This window comes from Bacillus rossius, chromosome 1, assembly GCF_032445375.1.
Source record: "Bacillus rossius redtenbacheri isolate Brsri chromosome 1, Brsri_v3, whole genome shotgun sequence".
NCBI lineage: Eukaryota > Metazoa > Arthropoda > Insecta > Phasmatodea > Bacillidae > Bacillus > Bacillus rossius.
Window position 1 is genome coordinate 156,278,143 of NC_086330.1, and position 26,881 is coordinate 156,305,023.

At 33.9% G+C, this 26,881-nt stretch overlaps 1 protein-coding gene across 1 annotated transcript; it reads right to left on the reverse strand.

Annotated features, from left to right (window-relative positions):
* LOC134546330 (deoxynucleotidyltransferase terminal-interacting protein 2) lies at positions 1–26,347 on the reverse strand. The gene is made up of 5 exons (XM_063389096.1): positions 26,090–26,347; positions 19,356–19,422; positions 18,519–18,717; positions 17,007–17,171; positions 1–383 (listed from the first exon to the last, which is right to left on the reverse strand). Exons 1-5 carry the CDS (start codon positions 26,181–26,183, stop codon positions 168–170), a joined length of 741 nt encoding a protein of 246 aa, XP_063245166.1. The 5' UTR covers positions 26,184–26,347; the 3' UTR covers positions 1–167.
* Between the last annotated feature and the right edge of the window lie 534 nt (positions 26,348–26,881).

Here is a 26,881-nt window from a genome sequence, read left to right on the forward strand (position 1 = left end):
AATGGTATACCCAATTTTATTACAGAACAAACACATCACTTTATTTCAGCATTCAAGATTGGAAACAAATATATTTTTACAACTAATTTAAAGTTGGTGCATTGTAAAAACTAATCCCCTATATTCTGCTCATTCCCATAATAAGCATTCAAAAAATTCACAATTTTTTAATGTCTCTTTTTCTTTCTTTTCAGTTTTTTGGCTTGTTTGTGAGCCTTGAAATGTGTTTTCCTTCGCTGCTCAATAATCTCTTTATACCGCTTCTTGTTGTATTTCTGGAACTCTGCATCTGCAAGCAACTCTTCTACTATTGTCTTCTTTCGCATCTTCTTCGGCACACGACTGTGATAAAAGTCCGCTGGTGCTTCTATTACCTTTCCGACCTGAAACACAATAGTCGAGATTAGTTGATGCTATTAAAGCTATCTTTAAAACTATATTTTGTATCTGAAAACAAAGTATTGACAACACATATAAAGAAATTTTTGGCACAATGATGCCTTGTAAGTTAAAGAACAGTTAGTTAGTCTTTACTGTTAGTTTAAAATGTATTCAAGTTCAAAGTCCTGACTTTTGGTAAATGAAAGCATTACTCCATTTGATTAACTTCTAACTTGTGAAGTGTATGCTCTGATGTTATTTACATGACTGTACAAACGGACCTAATACAGACCCCCGAACACACTAAAACGTCACCGCGACAAAATTTTCAGTAAAGAGTCTATTAAATTTGAAATCTCTGAAAGTGAGGAAGAACACATGTGCTTTGATAACCTACAATTCACTGTTTTGATTAATTAGACAAAGGCAACTGCTTTATAATAACAATAATAATACGTCACTTATTTTAGGGAACAAATAGTAACTCAATTAAGACCCCTGAAAAAAAAAACCACATACAGTAAAACCTCTTTTATCTGGCCCTCGCTGATCTGGATTATAGACATTTTATCTAATGTTCACATAAAATTTACAATTGTATTCTACATCAATGCAAACAAATATGGTTAGCACCCATTCAAATGCTACACATGTTTGCAACAGAATAAAGTTGATGAATTCTTTGTTAAGAAATGATGTGAAAAGTAAACAATTTTGAACATGTATACTATGTATTTTTGTTACAAAACATAGTTTTTTAATTGTAGTAAATGGTAAGTCTGCTTATTTAAGGATTTTTTTCTTATTTCCCATATTACCTGTATTACTCTGATTTTCGACTATTTGATTACCTTTGGTCGCAGTTAGTCCAGATAAACAAGATTTAACTGTACATTTTACAAAGACTATCGTGCAAAAGACACGAAGCTACAGTCACATGCAACTTCATTCAATACATTGCAATTTTATGTCTCTGGGATGATGGGTTCAATCCTAGCTGTAGGCATGACTCAAATTTACAAGTCAGAGTCGGTACTCAAATTCTCCTGCTAACTATACTCATAGAGGTCCTGGCATCTTAGGCATTTTCTGTGTGTATTTGTGATTACATACACAGCATCAACTTAAACTCTATTAAAAATTTTTCATCATAATTAATAAGGAATGATACATTTTGCAGACTTTCACCAAATGTTCTTCCCGACAAAAATGCACGTATAAAAAACTATAAAAAAATTCTACCAGTTGTAAAATATGATTTAAAACTATCCTTGGATACAAATAATGTTTAAGGTATTGTTAATTTGTTTTAGTAACTAGTAGAATCATAATGATGTATGTATTAACTCCCCTCCCCCCCCCCCAAAACTATTATTGCCAAAAGCTTAGATTGGCAGTTTCAAAATTTAGTTGCATTAATTCATGTGTAATGTTGAGGTATATTGTTATTTAAAGCTTTGCTCATTTCTGGGTGATATATAAAGTATTAAATTAATACTTATTAATTTTTGGCTTATTGACTAGGTTCACACATGTATGAATGTAACTTTCGGCATCTGCCAATCAGATTTAGCCACACAGTTGTATAGGGTACTGATATAAACATACCAGCCAACCCTCCCGCTTTAGGCGGGAGACTCCAGATTTTATACCCTTTCTCCTGCCCTCCCGATTTGTCATTCAAATCTCCCGTTTTTTGGTTCTGTTCCTCTTGAAGTTTCTAATGCCATACATTTATAGAATTAATATGTTTGTACCATTATTCCGTACAAGAGTATAGTAACTACGGTTCGTACCATAACGTGTGGTTATTTTAATAGCCTAAATGCCCACAATTGTCGGCTAAAAGTCTTGGTTAGGCGTACATCTAAGAAAGAAACGTAGTTATTTACGATAGTTATGGGAGCTGTTTTGGTACACGTTCGTCATTGGTGTTTTTTTTAGCCAACCAGAAAAAGTTTTCATTTGTTTTTCAAGATGGCGTGTGTTGTCAACATTGTAAACTGTGTTTTCGGTGGTGTTGGTTTGAAAAAAAGACGGACTGGATTAATAATGAGTTTATGATACCACTGTTTACATTCGTGCCCAAATTCACTTCGGTTTGTCAGCCGGCTATGTGTGAATTGTTAGTTCGTGCCCGAACAAATTCACCTTTGTTCACGTCTGTGCTCACAGACAAAGTATAGAGGTGGTAGCATTATAGTACAGTCTTCGAATTTATTCAATGGTTTATTCATAAAAATATTATTTTGTGGAAGCAGTTGCATGATGAGTATTTTGTACGCGTTGTTTATGTAGGCCTACTCCGCAATAGGGATTTAATAGAAATGCACTAAGTAAGCCTACAGTGAAGTATCTATCTTGCTGTGTACAAGAAGACATTTAGTGACGAATTACAGTGCATTTTGCAATTGAGGATGCTGCATTTTGTTCTTTGTGTCGTCGTGATTTTTCCGTCTCGCATGCCGGAAAGGGCGACATTGTGAAGCATATAAATACGAAGAAACATGCCGACAATGCTAAATGCATAGCATCAAATCAGAAATTAGACGTTTTTTGTGACACAAGTCGGAAAGAAGATAGTGTGACAAAAGCAGTGTTTGTTCACGTATTTTATTTTATAACACCATTTTCCCATTGCTTGTGCTGATCATGCTGGTTTACTCTTAAAAAAAATGTTCCTAGATAGGGAAAACGTCAAAAAGTATGGTTGTGCTCGCACAAAAACGTCTGCCATTGTGACAGAAATAGCAAAATCAGAAGAAGAAAAACTTGTGTTAACACTTCAGCAAGGTACTGTATTTTCATTGGTCACTGATGGTAGCAATGATAGCGATGCCAAACTGTATCCTGTGGTGGTTACGTACTACAATAAAGAGGAGGAGGAGGAGGAGGAGAAAAAAATCAACATACAGTAATAATAAATTTCTGATGTTCAAGTCACAGGAACACTGCAAGTGATACAGCCAGTGGGGAAAGCAGTCTTTTGTGATTTGGAATATAGTATTTGAATTGTTTTCTAGCATCCCCCCCCCCACCCCTGTTTACGCACAGTGCCAATTGTCTATGCCTGTTTCAATGTTTTGAAGTGGGACATTCATATGTAAATGATTCTAAACCCGTTCGGTATAATTTGGGCGCAAATAGTTTTTTTTTTAGCTATCTATGTGGTAAATTAAACTCTGTGCAGTTAAGTTTCTTCAGCCATTCATTTCAATGAGCCTTAAACTTTAGATACATATTAAAATTTTCAAACATCTGTGGTTTAAAAAACGAATTGATACATAAATTTTCAATCAAAACACCATCATAATATTACAAAAAAAATAAATAAATTAAAATTAAAGAATACTATGCCATGAGGGCCATAAACTGTTTTGACTGACTCCATCCGATCTAGAAAACCAGTTTCTAAATCTGGGACAGGGTCATTCCATGTGAAATCAACCAATAAAAAATTAATTTGGACCTTACCCCTTTAGATTTGAATGACGTTTGGTACACATGTTGTAGCCATGGGACAGTTGATAAATACAAAATTTTAAATTTTTTGGACTAATAGTTTTTGAGTAATAGCCATTCAAAAAAAACATTTTTTTGCAATATTTGGATACAGTAAAAAATATATAACTTCAAAACTATTAGGCCTAGAGAGCTCAAACTTGTTTTATTCTCTTCAGTATTTAATGGGCTTTAACCTGATATATAACAAGGCTGTCATCCTTCAACTTCCATTTTTTTTCAAAACAAAAAAAAATATTTTTTGAAAATATCAAAAACACCCCTTTTAATTTTTTTCTCGAAAAATATATGTTTTTTGTATACTAATAGGCTACCTCTATACCAAGTTTCATAATGGTCCAACAATGGACTCGTCTATAAAAAAAAGTCTTACTAGTGCTTAAGGGCTCGGTTCACTCCCATGCTAGCCGAATGGCGGGATAGGGATTTACAGGTTAAACTTAAATGCACGCGATTCCGTCAGTTGTTGTAATAGAAAACTAAAACAAACACCAAATTGTAGATATTATAAGCATACAGATTTCTACGAAAACAATTTTAATTTAATTTAATTTTTTAAGTTTGATATTGTAAAATTAAGTTTTAATTTTGTCACAATTATCAGTCAGTATGTTCTACCCCCTTAATCATCTCGTAACAACGTTGGTCATATCTCCATCTCACGAAAAGTCCTTGGCTTTGGCAATGTATCTGGTTAAATATACAAGCAACATCAAAATTTTTAAATGTATATTGTGGAAGTGCCTGATGTATAGGCTGCAATGCACGCTGGTAATATGACGTGCTCCGCCGGTGGCGGACAAGAGATAAGGGTCGCGTGGAATGTGAGAAGGAACGGCCTAGTTGCCACTTCGCCTATCTCCCCCTCAACCACCCCTTATCTTCAGCTGCCACGCGACAGTAAACCAGCACTTCAAGTGATTTTGTTCCTCGGTTCAATTTATTCTCCAGTTGCTACGCTACAGCCATGGGAAGAAATTGGTGTAAGTGTTCCAAGATAACGCGACCTTTATCTCACCGTATAAAGTCCATGAAAAATCGAATGAAGCTTCTTCTAGCACCTAAACGTCAAAGTAAATGGTATATATTTATATTATGCAACAATTATTTTAAGAAAATTTAATTGTAACCTTTTTACAGCTGGTAAAGTAAGATGAGGCGATGTTGTAATCAGCATAACAAAAGCGTAACGCTTACAGGGTAACTATCAGCAGTGTCGTACTCAAAGGAGGATAGGGGAACGGGGCTCAGGAGTGAGGTGCTTAATGAAATTTTTGCATTATAGCACACTCGCTTAAATGAATACTTGCGCATTTGTCTACTTGCTCACTTGCATACTTGCACACAATCCACACATTCGTAGACATTATTATTCCCCTATCACTTACATATATTGATACATCACTTCTAACGCGCATAGCGGCCACTCGTCCATATGATTTTTATGGGTTTTACGGCTAGAGTATGCTTTTGAAATCAACACAGTCAGTACAGTATATAATTCTGTAGTGAACAACCGGCTTAGGGCTAAAGGTTTCCAGCGGGAAATGAATATATATTTCATTCGTAAAATGTTTTTATTGGCCTTATAGGTTGTGTATGGTAAATGCAGCCTTACAAGAAAAACAATACACATTTTAAAGTTTTATTATTTTGCCTGCCTATAAATTTAGCAAGCCTTTTTAAAAGATTGAAAGCAATACAGTTTAAATGTGCAACATGAAATGACCACTCTATGCGATATTCCCCAGTATTATTTCAGGTCACCGTAGCTGAAGTCGCTATGTACCTTTGGAAGGAATTTGGATCAGAATTTCGGGTGTGCCATGAATTGAGTTAAAATTGTATAATTTTTTTTATATAATTTATTTGTCCATCTGCCCCCGACTGGCAGACGTAAAGAGCGAGCGTTGAAAAGCAACAATTTCACAAGAAACTATCTAAGCTTAATTACTGCATAAAAATGCAATGAAACTATTTAAACTATCAAAAAACATATGGACGTCTAAATCTGGATCAGAGATTTTGAAATAAATATAAGGCATTAGTAATAAAGATTCCGCCGGCTTTCGCGGCCATTGTCGTGCATTTATTGGCCAATAAATTTAGGCATTAGTGTTCCTAAGATTAGGTAGTTGATACGCCGAGCCCTAACAAACCCGCAGGCACACGGGAACCTGCAAAATAAAATAAAGTATCAAATTTTTTAAAACTAGTCAGTGCTGAAATTAATGGAGTTGAAATATTAGATGTTTTAAAATGAATATTACTAAGTAGGATATTAATACATTGTTATCAGTTAAACAATTTCTTACTTACAAGAGAATGTAATACCAATAATGCCAATGACTACAATTATAATACGCACAATGTTATTATTTTGCTCCTTTATAACATGGTTGTATTTGATTCAAACAACAGGAAAAAATTATTTTTCTTTACATACTATATTTACGAAATTGTTGTAATTCGACAGGCCCTTGAAAATAATTTCGAGATGGTAGCCATTGATTAGGCCTATGTTAAACAAAATAAATTGTAAGTTAATTTAAATGGTTCATGAGTGAAGTGGTCACTTAGTAACTGCAATTATGTTTATTTTCTCCCATAATCTTCAGTATAATTTGCGCCAAACTTCTTAGCGGGCGAATTTTCACGATATTGTGCATTACCACATCAAAGAACTTCAGACTCAATGTCCAGTCGTTATCTTGGTAATAGTCTGCTTACAGCCGAACTGTTAGCAATTTCAGCTACGGTGAACAGTGCTTTTCTGAGGACCATTGAGAGAGCAACTAGATGGATGAGTTGTTGTGACATTGCTTGGACAGTTATTAGTAGCAGCGATTTTTTTACCTCTTAATTTATGAATATATAATATTCAAAATACTGAACATTTAAATGACATGTAAAGCAAGTTAAACTTATTGTACAACTCATTTAATATTGTAAATAGATATGTAAACTGAATATTTCCATCTTTTATTTCAGACTGTTAAATAAAATAATAAATGTTGTTTATAACATTCACAGCGCACGCTGTTCACCATGTATTTGAAAAAGATAAACATGAATGAACTATTAAACTGATATAATTAGTATATGAACATTTTATAATGTGCCTGAGCATTTAAAATCTAAATGTATATTAAATTTTATTCTTCAGGTCAGATCAGTGCAAATAACTATTTACCCCAAAAAAGAACATATATTCAAGCCGGCGCATACAAAATATAACTGCAATACATATTAGAGCTGAAAGAGTTGAGGAAATTAGCTAAAAAGCTAAAATAGAATTAAATAGAGCTGGAAAAAAGTGTGAATTAAGAATTCGTGTGAAGCTATTTCATTTTTATCTGGGAACCACAATCTTAATTTTTTTATACACAGAAGAAAACACTACAAAATAGTTACTTTTATTTTTAAGAAGTAGAGAAATGTTCGTTATAGCTGTAGGTTTTCACTGTGATTTTTAAGGTCTTGTGTGTTTCGGCATAGAAGTGGGAAAACCTCGACAGAAAAGTAATAATATAAAGATACGCGAGGACTGATAGCCACAGTATTATTATCGTTCCACTATTTGTCTTGCTATTTTTAATACATGAAATAATTAAACAATTATAAATATTTAACTAAGGCTATTTAGATGTACATCTCAGTAAGTTTTTAAAAGGAAACCTGCTACGGAAAATTTTAACATAATAGGGCTAGTTTACATCTTACATTATTACGATGCGGAAATTAAGATTTAATTTAAATGCACTTAAATGAATCATTATTGTCTCCAGTGATAATTACGATGTGAACAAGCATTTTATGAATAATTTTAGTTTTCATACAGAATATTCTCCATTGTCATTCTCAACATAAGAACAAAATATAGCATGTTATCCTGAGCATTTCATTAATAATAAAGTCTTTAAGTAAAATCAGACCTAATAATCATTTTAAAAAAGTTTGTTTTTTTAAGCCCTAAAAACGTTTAATAAGATTATAGGATTATACAATATCGAGGTTTTGTAGCGATACATTTCATTAACATATGACCATTTTGCATCATTAACACGTATTTGTCTGAAAACAATATTTCCGAATCAAATGCCAAATCATAACTGTGTAATAAGCATGCTTTCTTAACAATAGTCATGTATTAAACATTTAGTTAAAATATGTATTTGTACTAATTTCTTATTTTATTATTGTTAAGCACATTTTATTCTTATTTTTATTTTACAGTTCGGCTGTTAGTGAATATTTTAATGAGCATTTACCAAACCTCATTGTTGAAAACAGCCAAATTGAGAGTTCTTCATGGATAAATTTACAAGGAAACGGGATATTCAGACCCTCATATGTAATACCATATTTATTAAACCTACAAGAAAAGCACACAAGACAGTGCACTGCAGGAACTCCAGACAAAACCAAAGGTTTTAAACTTTTCCTTTGTATATACTGCTTATATTTTTCTGTTAACCTCTGTGAATTTTGTATATACCAGCAAAGTGTAACTTGTATTTAATAATCATGTATTTTTAGGCAAAAGAGCACTGTGTGCTGGCGTGTCTTGTAAACCATTGTCAAATAACTGTGAAGTGTAAAAATGTATAATAAAAATCTTTTGAATTGAATTGAATTGATGGTCTTTAGAATATTTATTTCCTATTACTTTTAACTGATAATAATGTATTCTTTATGGGACTTACTCAAGTTAAACATGGATATTGATTATTTACTACGTAGCTTCACAAAATTAGTGGGTAACGTTTATTAATTGAGTTCCTACCATATAGTACGATTTTGAAATGAACTCAAAACTAGAGAGTAAAGTAAGGAAGACTGCAGTACTTGTGCAATTAATTAATCACAGTTGTGGCCTTATTTGTATCACTGTGCATTGTGTTCACGAATTTTCCAGTATTTCTTATACTGACCCCACTTCCAGCCTCCTGATCCCGAAGTAACTACAGCGACACAGGTAGAAGATTTATCTTGACTCTGAAGTGCAGACCGATTCAGGCCTTTTACATTTCCTATAAAAACACTTAAAACTATTACCACAATTATTCTATTTTTAAGGAAGCTGTAGCTGTATTTATTGTAATATGAGACTAAATCAAATTCTGTGATTGAATTTAGGTTTTATAATCAGTGAAATGTAATATGCTTGAAAAATTGAAACATTTATCACTGTAAATCTTTATATTTACTTACCTAAATTTGTGTAACATTACAACACTGACGAGAGTTTATATGTTTGAAATGCCAATTTTTTACTTAGCATAAAGCTAGTGTAATTAATACATCATATTTGATATAAATAGTAGACAAATCAATTGTGATACTTCAAATAATCACAAACCAAAATCGCACCATGGAGAAATATATATATTTTTTTACGATCTACATTGTAACTCTACAAGTTTACCTGGGAAACTAAATAATGCTTGAGTTTCATCGAATACCTATAACAAAATCATTATACATATTTGGTGTGGTTGTACATAGACCTTTCAGGAGTTTCCCCTCTTTTCTTTGTTGACCCGGAGCTCTTAGCCATAAAAGGCCCTGCCGCCCCGGGCCCCCACGGGCGTGGATATGGATACGACATATACACAATCGGAAAAGCCGCTAGAGCTCCGGCTAGGCACAGAGGCTGAGGCATGTACACGACCTCGGCCCCCGGCTCGCTCAGCTCACCTCAGCCCCTGGAGCAGCACTGCTGGCGCCTACATCACACTGGGACCCCTCAATCACCCAGTGGAGGCCGTCCCGGTGTTGTCGTACAGTAGTGTCTCGCTTATCCGACATAAACGGGTCAGCAGAAAGTAGGATAGTTAAAATGTCGGATTAATAGGGAATTGCCAATAAAAACATTATAAAAGTAAAAATTTGCTAATGTTTTAACATTTCAAACCTAATAAACATTTTTACAACCAAAAAATAACAAAAATATCTGGCTGAATAATAAGTTGCAGTACCTAGAGTCGGGATCAACAAAAATTATTATGACACAAATAGTCGTTTATGTTTCCGATAGAATAGTTTTAGTTTTTGAGATGTCGGATAATACGAAATGTTGGATAAGAAAAGGTCGGATGAACGTGACCGGCATTTGATTATTTGTGCATAATTCAGTCATATTCATTTAGTAAGAAAATGAAAGTAGGTAATGAAAATAAATCATAACATTGCGTGGTTAAGTTTATATCAAATATTTATTGGAATTAAATAAAACCTGCATGTGTAGTTCCGATGCGAGTGGTAAAGTCTCTGTTTTCAATGAGAATTCGTGATTTTCCGGAGGTTCAAAGTACAGGAGGTACTTTTGGGCGTTATTTATTTAATGCCTAAATTATTTCGATAAATACTCAATTGTTTACATGGAATTATGTTATTATAAAGCAGTTATTACGTTTACAGTAGTCAAATGTAAAGTTTCCTTTCGAATGACTGTGAAAAACGGGGAGGTTCATCGCAGCAATGAAGGAAATATTTTTGTGTCCAATATAAGTTATAATCCGAGGCTCCAGATTGTAAGGATCTCAAGGCAATCGCGGGCTACAAATATCTTGGGTGAAAAATATTGGGTCAAGTAAAGTATTGCATTAAATGTTCTGGACATTTATAACCCGGAACCACGAGAAGAAAATAAACTGTAGAAAAAATGCTAAAATGTTTATTTATTATTAATTCTGCTTGCGTTTTGTAACATATTGTCCCAGCCTAATCAAAACGCGAGTCAATATGCCTCAAAGATATAAATTTTTTATTGGTAAAAAAGTATTAGCCTGGATTAGTATATATTGCACTGAATAATTTCTGTTTGTCACACAACATATTCTTTTCAATCCAGTGTTAGTTTAATACGGTACAATTTCAAATTTATATAAATATAGTTAACATTTAAAACAAACAAACGGTACGTATTTTGCTGAATGTATCAAATATTTATTGTACTTAAAACCGATTGGATGATGATATCAGGAAACTAAAAAAAGTTACGTTAACTTATTAAAATATTGTTTGCCAAAATCGAAACCATTGAAATAAATATATATATCCTTTATGGAAATAACTTTAAACTGAGAATACACAAAAAATAATTCTGTTTTAATTCTTGAATCACTATATTAGGATTTTGTCCTTAGTTCTGTGTTTTTTTTATTTGAATATAATTTTGTAGGTAATATTCTATTTAACTTTTCCTTAATCTTACCAGACTGCCTTTTCCACCAGCCGGCCAAATGGTCCACGGACTGCTATTCAATATATCCATGGTTAAACCAGCAAGCAAATAGCACACGCCGCCAATTGGGGCCCATTCGGAAGCAGAAGGCACTGCCTAGCTGCCCTCGGATAGCTAGCAGAGCGACCGCGGAACCGCCTGTCTTCGGTAGCCCACAGCCCTTGGTGCGAGCGTCACGTGTCAGATAACGCTTGGCAACACCGCGTTGTAATTATCGTGTCCCCCCCGCTTCTCCTGGATGACAGCGGCGCCCGGGAAAAATATATGTCTGTGATAATGAGTGTTCAACTGATCGTGACTACTAGCGCTCTCCAGCGGGACAGAATCACAACCGTGACCTTGAACCGAGCCCTTAAGCCAAAATTTACTGATAAATGTGGCCCAAGTGTGAGAATTTAATATTAATTTTTTTAAATACGAATTAAATCAAAGTTATATAACTGAATAATCGAATGTATACTTATTGAACTAATAAGGAAAAATGTTGCTTATTGATTTAATATTTAAAAATTTTAAACGGTTTGTAATATCAGCCACTACAATATTTCTTAAAAATAAATGCATAACTGAAGAAAAAAGCATAAAAGCTTTTAATACATATCTAAAATATACATACACTAGTATGCTGTTTACTTACCAATTTTCAGGATGAAAGAGTATTTGAATTATTTTGCAAATTATTGTTAAGTTGTCATAATTACTAGAAAGTAAATGTCACAAATTGTATTAGTAAAGTAATATAGCAAGTTTATTTAATTTTGTTTTACATTTTTACTCAATCTTGATTTCTTAAAAAAATTTTCTAAAGCATGTGATGACACACTAATTTCAGTTTTACTTAACGTGTACACTCTTCCGGTTGCTGTCACAGGATTCACTACTCCTAGGATAAAATTACTGGGTACTGTTAGTATGTCATTTGGTTTGGGGTAAAAAAATGAAGGAGATGGCCCCTTAGGATGTAAAAAGCTAACTGTAAATTCATTTTCACCATTTTTTTGAAGAATACAAGCAAGCCACCATGATTTGTCGTAGACTACTGTAACATATCCAGAGTCAATTTTCTGTAAATCTGTAGGTGTTAAGTAATCAACTTTTGTTACAATTTCTCTCACACTTTGTGCACTTGATGAGAATGACTTTGTGAGAAGATGATTTTCAGAAATCGGTATAAACGTATGCAGTTTGTGAGTACCTTCAATTGCTTTTGAATTGTTGAATCTCGGAAAAAGTTTCTTTCAGCTGCATCGTAATCATCAGCTGTGCAGTATTCAAAGTCTATACCCGGAATATTGTGATTGGCAAACTCAAAAAGCTGCTTTGGTGTAAGTATTTGGTCATTGTATGGTCTTTGTAAACTAGCTTTGGAAGCTAGTCTTTTAACTGTGCCATCTAATCCATCGCAGGCACTCTTGCCATGTGATGTAGCAAAGAACTGCCATTCTGCTTCTACTTGAAAATCATTCTTGTGTAGGCACAAGTTTAAAAAATTCTTTCTATTTTTATACTGCGCAGCACTGCCATCAGAAAAGTAAGTGATTTTTCTTAAGGGCGCCACACACAATCAGTCCAAACTGACAGTTTAGACTTTACAGTCGGAACTGAACAGCCAGAACTGCTGTGTGTGTGCATGTACGTTGGACTGAACAGTTTGAACTGATGGACCGACGGACTGATAACTTTCCATCAAATCGGACTGTGTGCTCAAAAGCCCACAGTCAGAACTGCCGTGTGGGGGTATAGACATTCCATCAGTCCATTTAATCAACAGCTGAGTTTCGTAGCAGACGTCTTTGTTTATATAATCTTTGTTTGCTTTAGTTCTAGGTTTGTGTCATAGAAAAGGGAGAGATATAGTTTGTGTTTATTGTGAAATAGATTTATTCCTCTGAAATGGCTTCCTGGTCGAAAGATTTTCTTGCTAATTTTATAGAGTTATGGCATGAACATGAACGTTTGTGGAACATCAAAAATAAAGATTACCACAACAACATTAAAAAGAATACCTACCACAAGACTGATTGTGTGTGGGGAAAGCTTCAATTTAGTCCAAACTGTCAGTTCGGACTGTTCAGTCCGAACTGAGCGTATGGACTGATCGTGTGTGCAGAGAGCCTCAGTTCATTTCAAACTGTAAGTTCCGACTGAACAGTCCGAACTGATCGTTTGGACTGACGTGTGTGGGGGCCTTTAGTTCAAATGGTAGTGTATCTTTCAGTATTTGTATAATTTTTCTTTGAAAAGCATAGAATGCTATTGTATTGTGTTGCAAACACTCTGAAATGAACACATACTCCGCATGTCATAGTTTTTCTTGCCACTTATAATATACAATAAATGGGTGCAGTGTGGCTTGGCTGCTTGTCCAGTGATATGATTGTACTTCATCCTGCAATACAAATGAATAATTTTCTGCAAAGTCACAGTTAACAATAACCTCACCTTCCGCCAGATTTTCCTTACATTCTAAGTAGCAATCTTTCTGTTGTAATGCAATAAATGAATGGGTTTTCAGTTTTAAGAGACTTTCTATAAAATCTTTTATGAAATCATCAATTTCTTTCACAACTGTTTCAATCATACATCTGTCTACTGTCACCCATTGCTTGTATGTTACCTCATCAATTACCTCGTTTTTAAATATCTCAGCCAATGCTTCTTTCAGGTATGCTGTCCCTGGACACTTGATGCATTCATTCATGTAACAATGAGGGGCTGGAGGGTTACACATAATTTTTGCTTAAAAAGTGTGATATGTTTTAAGAGGTGATCCATCTAAATAAAAATTGTTTATCCCTGAAGCAGCTATCATCAATTTGACATTTTGATGCACAGTACACACACATACTGTGCGAGTTCCACTTTTACCAACTAAAATACAATTTTTTGGTCTTAACTCACAAAATTTTGAGAATCCAATTCGTTGAGTTTGATGTTTTTCTTTAAAAGCTTGATAAATTTCATTTAAATTAGCTAATACTAAACCCTTTTGCACTTGAATTTTCAATCCTTTGTTCCTAATTGTAACGCAATCTTTTTTACCAGGCATAATTCTACTTATGTCATCCTCTTGATAAAAATCTTTAACAAGCTGTGCAGTATCTTCACTTAATGTTTTGCCAGGCTTTGGGTTCGGAGTTGAAAGAACTACCTTTTCACATACTAATTTTTTTACAGCGCGAGCCATATAATTAGTGACACCAAACTTTTCCTCAATTTTTTTACATGTCCAACTTTTGGGTAACACGGATAAAATAGTCATTTTTTCACTTCGCTTAGTTGTTTGGGCAATTTTTTTTTTCAATTGTTCAATAATTTCAGACTCACATTTTTCTTCTTTGTTTCCTTCTTTACTTTCTTAGAAGAAATGAATTTGTTTTCCAAGCTTGTCACTATTTTTTCTATTTTTTTTGTGGATTAATTTTCTACAGCAAGTTTTTTCTTTTTTATGGGAGATTCACCAATAAGTTCCAGTGATTTATTTAAGTAATGTATCGATGCTCCTGAGTCAGTAAATGATTCATCATCAATGTCATCCTTTTGACTCTTACCAGCTACATTACCATCCATCTGTTCTGATATTTTAAGTTTACTATACACTTTTTTCCTACATTTGTTACATATTTTCATACCCATTTTAATGTCTGTATTTAAAGAACACATACTATCTGTCACATTTCTGAGATATGTTTTCTCCAATTTCAGATGGTTTTGCTCCTTATATGGGTTACAACATTTAACATTATAAATACACCAGTTATTTTTTTGATGTTTGTTTGCCATTTTTAGGAATTAAAAAGAAATATTTAGCTTTATAACAAATGCTAATAATAGTTCACTCTAAATAAATAACAGTCTTGACACTTTGAAAGAAGTATGCACTCAAATCATTTACATTCAACACATTACAAATATCTAGACAACCATAAAGTTCACAGTCCTACAACAACTGTCTGGGATAAACAAGAGAGCCACAGAAATGTACAGGTTATGTTGGGAATCTTTTTCACAGTGAAAGCAACATTAGCAAAACAAAAAAATTATATAGAGATTCTTACAAACACATTAAAACTTACAATTTGTATATTAATAAAACATTTTGATGGCTTCAGTACAAAATGTATACATTCTGATAATTCAGTAATAAAACTTAGATTCTATTTGCATTTAAAAAACCTAATATTAAATGCTCACTCTTTGGTGACATTTATCAGCAAATTTGGCTTAAGGACTATTAAGACAATTTTTTTTTTTAGATGAGTCCATTGTTAGTCCATTATGAAACTTGGTATAGAGGTAGCCTATTAATATACAAAAAACATATATTTTTCGAAAAAAAAAATTAAAAGGGGTGTTTTTGATATTTTCAATTTTTTTTTTAATTATTTGAAAAAAAAAAATGAAAAAAAAAAATGGAAGTTGAAGGATGACAGCCTTCTTATATATCAGGTTAAAGCCCATTAAATACTGAAGAGAATAAAACAAGTTTGAGCTCTCTAGACCTAATAGTTTTGAAGTAATAAAATTGTTACTGTTTCCAAATATTGCAAAAAGTATGATTTTTTACTTTTTTGAATGGCTATTACTAAAAACTACTAGCCCAAAAATTTAAAATTTTGTATTTTTCAACTGTTCCATGGATACAACAAGTGTACCAAAAATTAACAAAATCTGAAATGGTAAGGTTCCGAGCACTGGTTGATTTCACATGGATTGACCCGACATGATTAAGTGGCCAAGAGTGTGGTCAAATTATGAAATGAAATGCATGAGTTACACCGTTGATGATTGTGCAAGATGGACTCACATGCTTGCCTGCCATAGTAGGGAAAGGCTGGTGATGCACATGGCGACGTCAGAGAAGGTTCGTTTCTTGTCACATTATAACACTTCTTCAACTTTCACACAGTGAAGGGAAATAACGCATTTAAATCAAATTATTGACAATACTTTTGTTTTCACTATATGAATTATCAAAAGAAGTCCAGGGTACAAAATTTGTTATCTGTTTTACAATTTTAATTTATAGGGATGGTGACATCTTGCATATTGTGTGCTTTATAAATGACAGTGATTTTTTTTGCATTAGTTGCTTCTTTAGTTGATGCATAGCTGCATTCTTTATGCAGTTAATTAACCCAGACTTAGGACAACAATGCTATAAGGAGTTTGACATTGTAGGCTCTACATTTATTGACTGGGTTCATGCTACAGTGTTGTTCTGTGATATCTCAGTCATTTCACCAGCAGTGTCTTGTTTTGAGTATCGCAAGAATTAAACATTTAAAAATTTTTTTTTGTGAAACTTTTGTTTATATTTTATGCACTCATTTATTTTATGAGTGTTGTTTTAATTATAAAATAATTTTTGATTTTTGTATTGAGAAAATTGGTATATTTGAGGCCTAATATTAATTGTAAAAATGGCACAGGTAGTTTGGAAGTTGAAGATTTTACTTTTTATTTTTATATTATAGGTATTTTGGCAGTGTAGAAAATATTCCATACTGCTGAGTTGAAAATTTAAGGAGGTTAACCTTAATTATACAGATGATTATGTAACACATAATTAACTTGGGCAATAAATTTAATCAGGACTATCTGACAATTTTGCAGGAAATATGACATGGAGATGAGGAATTAATACAAGTTGTATAAAAAATGCAACATGCAATATGTTCAAAATAGATTCTTGAGACATTTTAAAATAAGATTGCTAATCCTGAACTGGGCACAACACATGGTTCTGATCTGCAAGAAACATCAGAAAATGTGATAGAAATATATCAGGAAGATATGCTCATACAAAGTGTACTTGTGGCGTACTGCATGACGGCTATGGAGATTATCTTACCTGGAAGTATTTTGGGAGAACTTTTAGGTCATTCTTCTTGTAGAAGTGTTTAGGATCCAGCACCGACCTCATCTGTAGCACCTGCAAGTCGTGTTTCAACTCTTCAGTCATCTCCGGAGCTGGCATGTTGAACCACTTCGAGCCCTTTGTACGTTCTCGCTCCAACTGAACACAAGGAGAAATAAACAAGCAGTAATTACATCTGTATTTGAAGAGACTAAGTTATTAAGTAAGTTAATATTATAAATGCATAAAGGCTCAATGTTTGTTTTTGCTGCTAATATAAAAGTCAGTCAAGCAAATTTTAAATTAAAAAGTTATAAATATTATTTAATAAGTTTTGAGGAATGCATTATACATAATCATAATCATCCAACACTGCTTTCGGCCAGCAGACTGATCCAGAGTAATTATTATTTCTCCTCCATAGATTCATACAATGAATGAATGTCTGAATGAATCAAATACTGTTTAGTATGCATGCATGCATATACATATAATTTAAATATGTTTTTTTATTGCCGAACATTAGTCAATATGACAAGCCACATTAAACATTTGAATAAAAAGTCCAAAGGTCATTAAAAAACTACAAATACTTAACAACTGACAGAAAACCTAACAGTCATAAAGCAATATGGTGTTATCCCATCTTTTGTTGTTATTTGGACTCATGTTTTACAATGTAAAAGGTAGGCCAACTGGATGGTCTGTGATAAGTACACTTCACCATTGCCATTAGCCTTCAAAGATAACAGGAGAATGCTCTTGTGCAAGGGTGAGTGGATATTCAGCTCAAAGGCAGGATTTGATCCTCATCAACACTGCAATTAGTCTTTGATACATCAAGCCTCTAATTTTACTGTGATAAGACAGATGCTGCTTCTCTGGGCTTGGTTCTTGGCGGTGCCATACTAGGAATTTTCCCAAAAACAAAATGTGGTGAATACTTTCGATGAACAAGTAAGTTTTTTTCATTCCCTTTATGTCAACCAATGCATTTTGCAGCTGATCCATCTAACTATTTAATTTTATCAGACTCCTATGGCTGCCGATGAGATGTTAAATACTCTAATTAATTAATTAATTAATTCATATTGCTTCAAATCCAAAATCTTGAATGACTTAATGTTTTCAGTCTGCAACCAAGTGTTTTGGAACCCACTGTGCTTACGGGTACATTTTCTGTAGTCTTTCTTTGCATAATCACAATGAACGACAGTGATTCTTGTTTAAAAACTTTTCCTGAATGGAAACATTTTTTTCCAGAGTTTCTTGGCTAGCTATGTTCAGCAACAGATTTATGGCATAACGAACCAATGTTTCGGCAGACTTACAATCACCGTCTTCACAGATTGTGGCAGTCCACAACTGTTGCCTGTATGTAATTGTCAACACGACAGCTTCTATAAGTTTCATAATGATAGTATTTTTTACGGCCCAAATTTGTCTGAAGTGTGCATGATTGAAACATCAACCCTGGCAACAATAGATGTCCCACTCTGGTAGTACCTTGCGTAACTTGCTCAGTTTCCTCTTGCTGGTTTCTGCCATCGGAACTGCTTCACATTTTTCCAAGCCGGGTGTTATCACGCTTTTCTTCATTATCTCATCAACTGAATTGCTATTCTTATCCAAATGGAAAGGATTATTTTTTCTAAATATGCTTCTATCTATAGACATATCTAAGGTACCTAGGCTTTCCCATGATCTGAAACAAAATTATTCATAACAAATAAAACCAAAAATTTCCCCAAAACATTTACATGGTATTTCTAAAATGGCTCACACTTAAGCAAAACTTGAGCCAATCAATGTTGTAATTTAGCCAACCAATGTTGTCTCTCACTACTTAAATAAAGCCAAATAAATATGAAGATTTATTTTATAGGTATACATTAATATAAAATATCCAGTTAGCTAAGTGACAAAGAGTAATGAAGTTCCATAAATTTGGGACTTGGAATGAAACAGACAGCTAAGTGCCAATCAGCAAGTGGCACTTTTAACTTTAAAATACTGTCCGAGCCAAACGTCTTAAATAGTCCTCAGAGTTGCCTGCTAACTGGTCCTCGGAACAGCACAGCTTACCATAGCCAACAGTCAAGATGGCCTAGCTGTGTACAGATTGTTATGAATATAATAACTGAATATCACCCCAAAAGTTTTCTGCAGATTTAATGTCACTCCCTGAATTCTTGTCCGCTTAGCGTGGACAGCAGGAAGAACTATGCAATTTGAAATATGTAATAACACAGATTGTTAGATCATATCATATGCAAAAAAAATCCTATATTAATTCCATATTTGCTACATAATAACTAAAAAAATATGATATTATTTACTTACTGTTTTTCACTCTTTTCTGAATTATTTCCAAAATATATTCCTTCTGTTAGGTTGATTTTACTAATATCTGAAAAGAAAAGCCACATCAATCCTATTAATATTATAAATGTGAAAGTTTGGATGCTTGGATGTTTAGATGTTTGAATGTTTGTTATTCAATTACGCCCGAACCACAAAACAGATTTGGATGAAATTGGGTGCACAGCTAGTTTATATTCTGGATTAACACATAGACTACATAATTATGAAATTATATCCCCAGGGAGTGAATAAGGAGTAAATTAAGTTTTATGATAGAAAATCATAGGCAGTAAGTCATAGACATGCAAACATTGAATGTGTGTCACTTAGCTATGTCCACGACATGGTCATATAGTTATGTCTGGCGACTTCCTATCCTTTGCTTTGGTGAGACACGTCCACTTAGTGAAGCCTGCCGTGGCTCGCAAACTAACGGCACTAATAACAATTTAGTTTTAAACTTCATCAATAGATGGCGTCACCACATCTTGCCTAGCGGTTAACTGCCTACCCACAACTGGAGTTGAAGGCTGGCTGGTGTTGAAGCATAACCTGTATGCAGTGAGATTGTGCAATGGTACCAGACTGCCCATCACAAAGCTGGGGAGAAACATAAAAGGCGACTATTCTCACCGGAGCAGATTAAGGACAGCGCGTGTCGATTGCCATTACTTAATTCCCAATAATTTTCCATCAATAAATTCAAGGGCCAACCATTGAAAGTGGCAGGAATTCATTTGGGCTCTCCATGCTTCTCGCATGGTCATCTCTATGTTGGTTGTTCAAAAGTATCGAGTGCTCAAAACTTAAGACATAGTGGTGGAAAATAATAAATCATATATTGTCTACAGAAATACATAGCATTAAATTATGAATGTCAAGAAACAATGTGTTATTACACAAAAGAACTCTGAAAAACTCAAGGCTTACAATTTTCACAGGCTATAAAGCAAAGGAAGATTCTAGTTAATAATTTTACTATATTTTTAAAAGAGTCAATATTCATAGGAAAATATATAGTCACTATAAGTAAAACCTTTCATAAATCACTTCCAAAGGAAAAGGTATGCGAAAATGAATTTTCAGGGGAAATTATTATATATCATAAATCATCTACAGAGTAGAACCTTGAGGGTAACAGAGAGAGAGTATTAAGGAGGGGGGGGGGGGGGGGGGAAGGTCAGCATGAATAAGCAATAATCACAGATAATCAAATTTAAATGTATTTAGGTTATACAATACAGCAAAATTTCGTAACTTATCAAAACAAATGTACAAGTATTACTGACATTCACTGGAAATTCTAGTCTGTTTCTTATACTTTTAATAGTTTTTAGTTTTACTCCTTCCTTTTTCCCTTCCCCAGTGAATTACTCTTTTCCAGGCCTGGTCCCCCCCCCCCCTTCCCAAAAAAAAGTTAAATTTTTATTTGAGTACCCGGTTAACTGAACACCCGGTTAATTGGGTCACGGACAATAGAGGTTCTACTGTATGTTCAAAAATTCATTATTTTATATCAACAGGCCGGGTGTTATCACAAATGTAAGAGTGGTGGGCACACACACCTACCTACAGCATTGTTAACACTTTGATTGAGAAAAGTTAAAAACACAATAGAGGAAATATATGACAATATGGAAATAGGCCAATGAAAGTGAGATGGTTAAAGTAACGTAAATTTTGTTAAATAGACATCAAAGGAAGAGAGAATAATGATATTTGGTTGTTATTTAAGTTAGTATCGGTTGTGGAAGGTAAGGAACAGCCGTGTGACGAGTTGTAGTGAAATAAGATATAGTAGTGGAACAGGAAAATAATGGAATAAAAAAAAAGTAAGTTTGGATGATAGATATGGTGTTTGATAAGTAGGGTAATAACAAGTAATATATGGAAGTAAAAAATAATGTTTTCTAATGTACCTAGTAAAAAAAAGTTTGTTAAAGTTTCAGTTTTGATATGTGTCTTCAGTTGAAAGTGAATGATGCAAGTAGTTAATCATTAAGTGTAAAAGTTGGTAGTTAATTAAGAGTATAAGTAGAGGATACAGGATGTGTGTGGTAATGTGAGTAATAGTTACGAGAGAAATGAAAGATGATTTTTCGTTATATTGAATTAGTACCTATAGAGAATGAGCGACTAGTTGTAATTGTGGTAGTGATGAAAGATGTGACAGTTCTGTGTTTCATGATATTGAATGAATTGAATGGTGGGATGGCCTTTTTTTTTTTGGGCATAAATTTAATATATCAGTATACGTCCAACAATCTGACACATTCAGGACTTAGCACGTATCGGATTACCTTAAATTCTGAATTATCAATGGTATATTTCTCGCGACTACTAAACGGTAAGTTGTAGAGAAATATTATTTATTGGGAACATAAGGATAAACATTTCAAAACAAAAACAGACCAAAACTAAATTTCTTTCTTTAATTTTAAAGCTTGTATGTACACTTCCAAACTATTCCAAACCACGCTGAATGATTTCTACTTCCACTTATGTGTGTACATGAAAAACTTTTCAACCATAGCTAATAATGATAGGTTTTCAGCTTAAGTTTGCTTAGTGGGCTAAAGTCCCTACATTCCTCGGTGGTGCCGAACCATCGCATTCTCCGGACCGATGGATGCTGGACTGTCGGAAAATAAAAGATTATTATGGCCACAAACCCAGGAAAGGTAAGTTGTTTAATGTTTTCTTTTTAAAATGTTTTAATGATTTGTAGTAGGGTTTTGCATACATTTTATTTGCTGGGTTAAATGAGAGGTATGTTGTGTGGGTTTCATTTGCAATGTTAACTATTAATTTTATTAGGTAAGGTAATCCTAAAACCAGGTAATTAAAAAGTTTTTTTCTTTTTCTAGGTTAGGTTCATTTAATAATCATTGAAGAAATAGCACCAAAGTGATAGGTTTGGTAAGGTTAGGTCAAGTATACTACAAAATGTTTTATTTTCATTGTGATATGGTAGCAACATTGATGAAGTCATCAACAAGGCATTGCTGAAGTAATTAGGTACCTACAACCTGTACATTCTTACAGTACAAGCAAGGGTATAGGGCATTTAGGACAGGGATGATGAACAAGATTATTTTGAACAATATTTTTATCTTGAAAATACACGATGGCATGCAAAATAAAATAGTCGGTATTGTGTTCTAGACGATAAAATGCCGGGTTGTAATATATAATACAATAGGTACCCTAAAGTTAGTTTAGTTCCGAAACTTTTGCAAAACAATTATGAAATGTTCTTAGCCAAAAACTCCATATTTCAGCAGTCACCAGTGATGATTGGTGACATCAATACATTTAAGGACTCAGGATCTAGACTGCTCCCCTTTCATTGTTTTGAGTAGCCCCAATTTAGCAATTTTAAGCATTTTTCCATTTACCTAAATTTTACCCTTTATAATAGCTAGTACTGACTATTTCACTAATTTTCTCAGCCATCTTAACATGAGTGTTTCTTAAAATCCAGTAGGAATTGAAAAACACTTGGCGGGATAAGCAAGCAACATCAAGAAATAACATTTTCTGAATTTTTTCTTCAGTCAAACCTTGAATTCGACAGATCCAGAGGAGATCCAGAGGGAATTGAAAACCATATCAAGCGTCACTAGTATTGAGAAACAATATTTTATATATTTTTTCAATAAGCCGCGTAACAATAAAATTATCTCCAACATTTACAAAGTAAGTGTTAGTACACAAATTCAAGGTCGGTACACAGGCACGTAGGAACCGAGGGGGGGGGGGGGGGGGGGGGGGGGGGCGACCCAGGCGACTGCCCAGCCATAACATTTCATGGCCGGGCAAAGTGATGGTTTTGCCCGTCCATTGCATCAGATGAACAAGAGGCATTGTCTTCATTGCAATGCTAAGTGGTTTTGTGGGATTTTCTTGTCTGCGCGTTACTTAATTCTTAAAATAAATTAGTCAAACATATTTTTAGTTATAAATACATCGTTGCCTTTTCCAAAGCTCTAGATAACTTGATGATATCTGTGGCCTATTTCATAAAACTACAAGTCTACAAGTTACTATAGAGCATCCCACTCTTAGATTGCAGTGTGGAAGTAAATGGGCGCATTCTCTCTCTCTCTAACACACGCCGATTGCCGTTAGCACTGTCCTTGTTTCTTTGTGCGTTGTTGCCAAATATCAAACGAAATTTAAAATTTTAATTTTTGGACCAAGCTTTTTTTCATATTGTATAGAATCAAAATACGCATCAGGCAATGCTTATTTTGAATACTTAACAATATTTTAAGTGTCCGAAAAAATTAAAAAACATAAAACTTATTCGCTGCGAACTGTTTTGAAGTATTCCGATATGTTTCACATCAAAAAAAGAAAACCTATTTGTGTATTTCATTCAGATTTTTTTTATTAGTAAATTAATGCCTTAGGACGCCACCGAACAAATGTTAAGACCAAAACTGTACAGGTTTCACTTAAATAAATTTTTTAATATATTGAAATGCATTTTCTCACAACCTGACACATCAAAAAGTTGACCCGCGGAAAACTTTTTTTCTGTTAAAGATAGATGGGGGACGAAAGCGAGAAAAATGTTCACAATGAATTGAATTAGTTTTTAAAAGCAGCCCCATCTCAATTGCTTCTACAGTTTCCCTGGAAATAGCTGTTAAAGATGTGTCTTATCAGTACAAGAGCGCGCGTTGCCGTCGTAAGAGGAAACAGGGTCGTGTGTTTAGATAAGTGGGGTTCTGTCCTACAAGCAATTTCAAATACATGGCTTCCTTAGTCAACAAAAAATATTATAATCGATTCTTGAACATAATATGTAAAATGTATGAAATAAATACGAAGGAATTCAATAGCGATCATGGTACAAAATTTTGAATTATTTTTCTATCCTCAACACCAAGCATCTTATCAAACATTGTTTTAGACAAAGTTTTGGAAAATAATTATGATATTATTACAAACAATTTAAACAGATTTGATAAGGTGTTTACTAAGGCAGTTACGTTTTTTTGTCCGGTGAATTTTTTTTTCGAACCCATGCAGTTATGGCTGGTCGTATCAAAAATGTATTTAGAAAACATTTTTCGGCATTAGGTAATCCGAGTTATCATACGTTAAAACGGATTCGATATTATTCATATTATGGGAGTTGTTGCGATTTTTCTGTTTTTCAAAAAATCTTCCCCATTTCGAACCAATTGTTTGGATTTTTCCCATAACTTACTCGACCGAGAATTTCCATTACCGTATTTTATTTATAATTTTGGACATGACTTGTCCAAAAATACGGCATTTATCGGGCCCATGAAAATGTGATATATATATATATATATATATATATATATATATATATATATATATATATCACTCTTAGATTGCAGTACACGGCTTATGGCGCGCGCTGTTGCCAAATCTCTAACACATTACGAATTTCAGGAGATGCGTGTCTATGTAATTTGGATCGAACAAGAAGCATTTTAAGATATCATATCGTAATTTATAATATTTTATACTATTACACATATATTTGTTATAGTTTTCTTTTATGTTCTAAAAATCCCATATATATACATTTACAAATGTTTTGATACATCTGTGTACTGTTGCTTTGGAAATACCACGCATATCTCCAACTGCATGGTACTGTCCACCATTTCCCAACAAATGTAGAGAGACAAATATTTGTTCCCTTGCAGATAACGATTTATTTCTTTGTGTAGGGTGATCCAATAGATGAGCTATATCTTGTACTAGCTCCTCTAGTTTAACAGCACTCATGCGGAACCTTTCGTTATACTCAAATACTGTGCCAAGTCCCATGTTCACTCTCTCTCTAAAATTGCTTGGTCGCCTCATAACCTTAATATCTATATCATCAACAGAATCGGTAAATATAATAATATCCATTGTATTCTGATGTTATACACAAGCATAGACTTATTAATGATTTACAACTAATATAATTGGACTTACACAATATTCTACCTATGTATTGACACTAGTAGCAATTTCTCACAAGTTACACATGCTTGCAAGCTACAAGTTTGTTTATGAAACAAAAACATTTATTTACTTGTAAAATTAACTTGTAACTTGTAGCATTTCACTTGTAACTACTAGTATTTACTTGTAGCTTTATGAAACAACATTATCAAAGTTTTTACAAGTTACTAGCAAAGTTACTTGTAACTTGTAGACTTGTAATTTTATGAAATAGGCCACTGGGGACTAAATTTAAAGGTGCTTGTAATTTATGTTCTCTGTGCAGTGGGAAAATTCAACAAATTGCCTTTAAAAATAATTCTACGAGGCGAAACCTGAAAAGTGAACACTGTTTTGTGATGCCGAGCCTCAAGTAAATTTGTTATATAAAAAAAGTTAAAATTTCTGCTAGTAGTGCATTTTATTTTTATGTACGAAAGATGCTTAAATAGCACCATTTTGCTCTTTAGAATACTATTTTTTTTACCGGTGGAGAGCCCCCGGACACCCCCTTTGTTAAATCCACCACTTATAATTATACTCTCCTTTGCCCCCCCCCCCCCCCCAAAAAAAATTAAATATTTGCTTCCTATGCGCCTCTCAGTACATATTATCATCTTAATGGTCTGCTGTTTTTGGGTTGTTACGAGCCATTAAGACTAGTTTCACGGCGCACACAGTTCCGTCATCTGAAAACGCTGTAACTTTACCATCATTTTAAACAATATACTCACCCTTTCGATATCGAATTTCAGCAGAATTAGCTTCAACTTCTTTCTTTTTCTTCTTTTTAGAGCCTCCCGTATCAATCACAAATAATGAGTCCATTATTTACTTTACTTTTCCTGAAACATTCGATTGAAAAAATTCCATTTAACTATTACACGCTGCTTTCAAACATGTTATTTACTGTTTTTAGCATAGAGTAAATAAAATACTAGTACAGAGTGGACACTCAATGCTATTGCAGTTCTACGTTTTTTTTATTCAGAAATGCCCTAGTTGCTATACAAAAACGCAAACTTGACAAACATTAAAACGAAGTTGCAGTGGCTTAAAACCGATATAAAATACCTTCTGGAGTAAGACTTATGTTTCAAATTATAAGTAAAATTTAATTTACTAACATGTTGTCCCACTGCGAATTGTTTTAGAGGGATTTCTCCTATTCTGACTTGATCATAGTCACGGGCCTTTTAATGAAGGCCAGTGGCCGCAGTGACTGTTAATGAGGTTAGTTGTCTGCTCCGTGCGTGGTGTATTTGCCCGGAGTGTCTACGACGCACTTATTACATGTCGGCTAATTAGTAATTTTGTACTAATTGATTTTCTTTTAATTGAATTATGGGTTCGAGTCTCCGGGGTTCCGTACCTTTAACTTTCATTATGTCTATTGGGGTCACGCCCAAGGCGCTCGCCTGACTCAATCCGGCTGGGCAAGGGGCGCGCTCCGAAAACGAGATACGGTACTGGTGGCGCACCGTGTTCCCGCTAACCGCGGTACGACGACCCCCTAGCTCAGCCAG

What these genes read in the sequence shown, in the direction of transcription:
- LOC134546330 (XM_063389096.1), bottom strand. Translation starts at nt 26,183, where the DNA reads ATGGACTCATTATTTGTGATTGATACGGGAGGCTCTAAAAAGAAGAAA. An exon ending in TGAAATTCGATATCGAAAGG is followed by an intron (nt 19,423 to 26,089) that starts GTGAGTATATTG and finishes TTTTCTTTTCAG; the next exon opens with ATATTAGTAAAATCAACCTA. An exon ending in TTCTCCCAAAATACTTCCAG is followed by an intron (nt 384 to 17,006) that starts GTAAGATAATCT and finishes ATTGTGTTTCAG; the next exon opens with GTCGGAAAGGTAATAGAAGC.